Source organism: Otolemur garnettii, unplaced genomic scaffold, assembly GCF_000181295.1.
Source record: "Otolemur garnettii isolate 467f Iridium unplaced genomic scaffold, OtoGar3 scaffold00021, whole genome shotgun sequence".
In the NCBI taxonomy this organism is placed as follows: Eukaryota; Metazoa; Chordata; class Mammalia; order Primates; family Galagidae; genus Otolemur; species Otolemur garnettii.
Window position 1 is genome coordinate 3246685 of NW_003852416.1, and position 4506 is coordinate 3251190.

At 39.4% G+C, this 4506-nt stretch overlaps 1 protein-coding gene across 3 annotated transcripts in view; it reads left to right on the plus strand.

The window, feature by feature from the left end:
- Positions 1-4506, plus strand: part of EIF3A (eukaryotic translation initiation factor 3 subunit A) — a 46458-nt gene that overhangs the window by 7764 nt on the left and 34188 nt on the right. For all 3 annotated transcript variants that reach the window (XM_003787119.3, XM_012803617.2, XM_012803618.2), the window contains exons 4-5: positions 1310-1473; positions 3793-3992. In XM_003787119.3, coding sequence (XP_003787167.1) covers positions 1310-1473; positions 3793-3992 — 364 coding nt within the window. The remainder of the gene's footprint in view (positions 1-1309; positions 1474-3792; positions 3993-4506) is intronic.

Below are 4506 nucleotides of genomic sequence, written 5' to 3' on the forward strand. Positions count from 1 at the left end.
TTTTTTTTTTTTGCAGTTTTTTTGGCCAGGTCTGGGTTTTAACCTGCCACGGTTGTCATATGCAGCCGGCGCCCTACTCCTTGAACCATAGTGCTGCCCTGCCCTTGCTTTCCATATGGCACCCACCTCCTGAGTGGACCTGTGTCTCCAGTTCTGAGACTGTATGTTTTACTCTTTCTAGAGAATAAACCTGTTAGGATGAGGCAGAGACAGTAACCCTTGGTATGGAGTAGAGGAGAGGCTCTAGGGCTCCAATTTCTTCTCTTTTCTTCTCTATTCACACATTTTTATTTTAACACCACCCTGTCTTTACTTCTGGTTCCAGAGTTATCTGGTGCTACCAGTTCATGAACTTCTTGAGAATTCTGCAGTGTAAATGTGTTTGGTTCTGAACTTTCCTTATTTTTCTCTTTGTAATTCAGCTTTCCCAAGTCTGCTAAGTCAGTTACTCCATTTGCTTTCTTGCCTTCCAAATTTGATTATTACTGTTGTCTCCTCTCTTGTTCTTATGGTCTTTTTCTTTTTAAATAAAACTCTTTGGTATCATTTTAGTGCAGTTTGGGGAGGGAAATAAATTAGATGCATTGTGCTTAATCTGTCCTATTATCCTGGGATCCAACATACTATATTCTAGCATTAATTTCATTTAGTTCTAGTTAATTAACTTCTTTTTTTTTTTAAGACAGAGCCTCAAGCTGTCCCCCTGGGTAGATTGCCGTGGCATCCCAGCTCACAGCAACCTCCAACTCCTGGGCTCAAGCGAGTCTCCTGCCTCAGCCTCCCAAGTAACTGGGACCACAGGCGCCCGCCACAACACCTGGCTATTTTTTGGTTGAAGCTATGATTGTTGTTTGGTGGGCCCGGGCTGAATTAGAACCCACCACCTTAGGTATCTGTGGCTGGCGCCTTAGCCACTTGAGCCACAGGTGCCGAGCCAGTCGTGAACTCTTTACAGTATTTTTACTGTACCTGTGTCTGTACCCATTAGAAGATGCTTCTCAGAAAGAATACTTGTCTTTTGAGGTTTTAAATGTAGGAGAACCAAAAGTATTAAGTAACATTCAAAATTCATAAGTGTGGAAAATTACAACCTTAATATATGGAAGGGCATACGTTAATTGGTTTGTATAGTAATACAGATTGGGAGTTAAGAGAGCAGGTAGTAAGTGTCAACGTAACACGAAGTGTGTATAGGCTTTTTGGCAGAATTTGCACTATTTTATGATCATTGGTAGTTTTGGTTTTTAATCACTTGGCAAAGTAGAAAACCATGTCTAAAATTATTTTCAACTTTTTTCTGTCTTTGTAGTGTTCTCCTAAGTGCTGTAAGTGGTGAAGACACTCAGGATCGTACTGACAGATTACTTTTAACTCCGTGGGTTAAATTCCTGTGGGAATCATATAGACAGTGTTTGGACCTTCTTCGAAATAATTCTAGAGTAGAGCGCCTCTACCATGATATTGCCCAGCAAGGTAAAATGAGAACATCAACTGTTAAGTCAGTTGATGAGAAAGGTTGCCTTAAGATTGGATTTTGCAGATTTTCTTTTCTCTGTACTTAAAAATGAACTAAGTTTCTAAATTTTGAAATACAGTATTAGTATTCATATGGATATTAAATTTCTGTATAAGAAATTTGTTTTACTGGTTGAAGGAGTTCCATATGAAATACATTCCATTGTCTGAAGAAAAAAATGAACATTTCCATTGCTTTCTGGTAAACCGAGTTTCACTTTTGATTCCACTACTGCAAATAAAAATTGTTCACTGGGTTTCTAAGGTCTCTTTAAGCTCTGGATTTAAAGGATTCTATGAAAAATGTGTATTTTTCCTTTCTTACTGAATGCAGAAAGGAAAAATAATTAAGGATCATCTTGTTGGTGGCACACACTTGTAGTTCCAGGTATTCAGGGCTGATTCCTTGAGCCCAGGAGTTTGAGGTTGCATTGAGTTATGATTATGCCACTGCATTAAAGCCTAGGCAGTAGAGTGAGACATCTCAAAAAAAAAAAAAAAAGAAAATATCTTATTTCTCCCCCTTATTCTCATCTGTTACTCTTTCTCCTCCCCCAGTCTCACTTTGTTGCCATTGCTAGAGTGCTGTGGCATCATAGCTCACAGCAGTCTCAGACTCTTGGGCTCAAGTGATTCTCTTGTCTCAGCCTCCTGAGTAGCTGTGAGACTAAGGTTTACTGCAGTGAACACATCCTTTTTGTGGTGCTTGGGTCACCACTTGAGAGTGGCTCTTCGGTTTTTCTCTCTCTTTTTTTTTTTTTTTAAAGAGATGAGATCTCCCTCTGACATCCAGACTGATGCAGTGACATGATCATAGGTCACTGTTACCTTGAACTTCTGGGCTCAAGTAATCCTTCCGCCTCAGCCTTCCTTCCAAGTAGCTGGAATTAGTGGCTCACTAATTTTTTTTTTTTTTTTAAGAGACAGGGTCACTGTGTTTCCTTTGTCATTAACACAAACTTGTGTTGCTAGACTTAACAGGGATGATCAGCATTTGTTTATTCATGTGTTAATTGGCTTTATGCCTAAGAATGTTTTCTTAGGAGTATTGGAACCTGTGTTGTATTGCTCACATGGCTAATACATATAAATTTTTAGTTAGCATAACTAAACTTTGGGCTTTTTCATAACTATTGTTATAGTTTTTTTTTTTTAATTGAGATGGTGTCGCTTGTCACCCTTGGTAGAGTGCTGTGGCTTCATAGCTCACAGCAACTGCAAACACTTGGGCTCAAGTGATTCTCTTGCCTCGGCCTCCCAAGTAGCTGGGACTACAGGTGCCCGTCACAACGCCCGGATATATTTAGAGATGAGGTCTCGCTCTGGGTCAGGCTGGTCTTGAACCTGTTAGCTCAGGCTTCCACTTGCCAGGGCTTCCCAGAGTGCTACGATTATAGGCATGAGCCACCACTCCTGGCCTGAATTTTGTTTTATGTTTTTAATTTTGAGACAGAATCTCACTGTCACCCTGAATAGAGTGTTGTGGTGTCATTGTAGCTCACAACAACCTCAAACTCTTGGGCTTGAGCAACCCTCTTGTTTCAGTCTCCCAAGTAGCTGGGACTATAGGTGTGTGCCAAAATGCCCAGTTACTTTCTCTATTTTTAGTAGAGAGGAGGGTCTGGCTCTGGCCTGGGTGATTCTGGAACTCCTAAGCTTTAGCAATCCACCCTCCTCGGCTTCCCAGAGTGCTAGGATTAAAGGTATGGGCCACTGCACCTGGCATGATATAAGTAAATACTAACTTGAAGTTAAATTGCATCTCTTTGTTTTAGGTCTGTTGAAATAGAAGTATTATTTTTAAGGGCTAAGGAAATTTAAGAAATATTCTAGTACTGCATATGTGACAGTGGAAAACTACTGTATATTTTAATGATGGAATAAGTACATACATACACATCTATATATGTTGGAATTATGTTACTGTAAACTCCCCTAACTTAGATAATTTTAATTAGTGTAAGTTAAGTTTATTATATTTCAACCTAGAATTTTTTTATTCTTTCAGGATTTGAAGTAATGGTTCTTTGAAAAATGATTTTTTCCTAGATCTAAATTTCAATCACTTATCACTCTCAGAACCATTCCTAAGGCAAGACTAATTACTGTCTTTGATTTTTGCAGAGTTTAGTGAGGGTGAAATGAGTTGATTCTCATCATATCACACTAATGATGAGTTTGTTGAATCTTGTTAAAATAGTATTCGAAATAAAACCTATTCAAATATTTAAGTTGATGGTGGAAAGTACCTAATCTATTTTACAATTATGCTTATAGCTTTCAAATTCTGCCTCCAATACACCCGTAAGGCTGAATTCCGTAAGCTGTGTGACAATTTGAGAATGCACTTATCACAGATTCAGCGCCACCATAACCAAAGTACAGCAATCAATCTTAATAATCCAGAGAGCCAGTCCATGCATTTGGAGACTAGGCTTGTTCAGTTGGACAGTGCTATTAGCATGGAATTGTGGCAGGTATGTTACTGAGTTACTAGTTTTTCTTTCATTAATAATATAATCTGTGTTAATTTTTACCCCTTAAATATCTTTTATTTTGGTATGTGTTGGCCAGTTTCAGTTGATCAGGTAAGAAATTTGAGGTTTTCTGATGGGCTAGGAAGAGTTCTAGGACAAGAAGTCTCTGAATATTTTGGTTCTAGTTGCCTACTAAGAAATTCGGGCCAAATCATTTAATCTCAAACCCAGTTTCATTTTGTATAAAACGGTGTGATGGTGTTGCTCAGTGTGTGCTCTCGTGATTAGTGTCAGTCTGTGAACTGTTCAGTTCAGTCCATAATGAAACGAGTATAGAGAAAAGCACTTAACAAAAGTTTGTTTTTTGGGCGCCACCTGTGGCTCAGTGAGTAGGGTGCTGGCCCCATATACTGAGGGTTGCGGATTCAAACCCGGCCCTAGCCAAACTGCAACAAAAAAATAGCTGGGCGTTGGCTCGGCGCCTGTGGCTCAAGTGGCTAAGGCGCCAGCCACA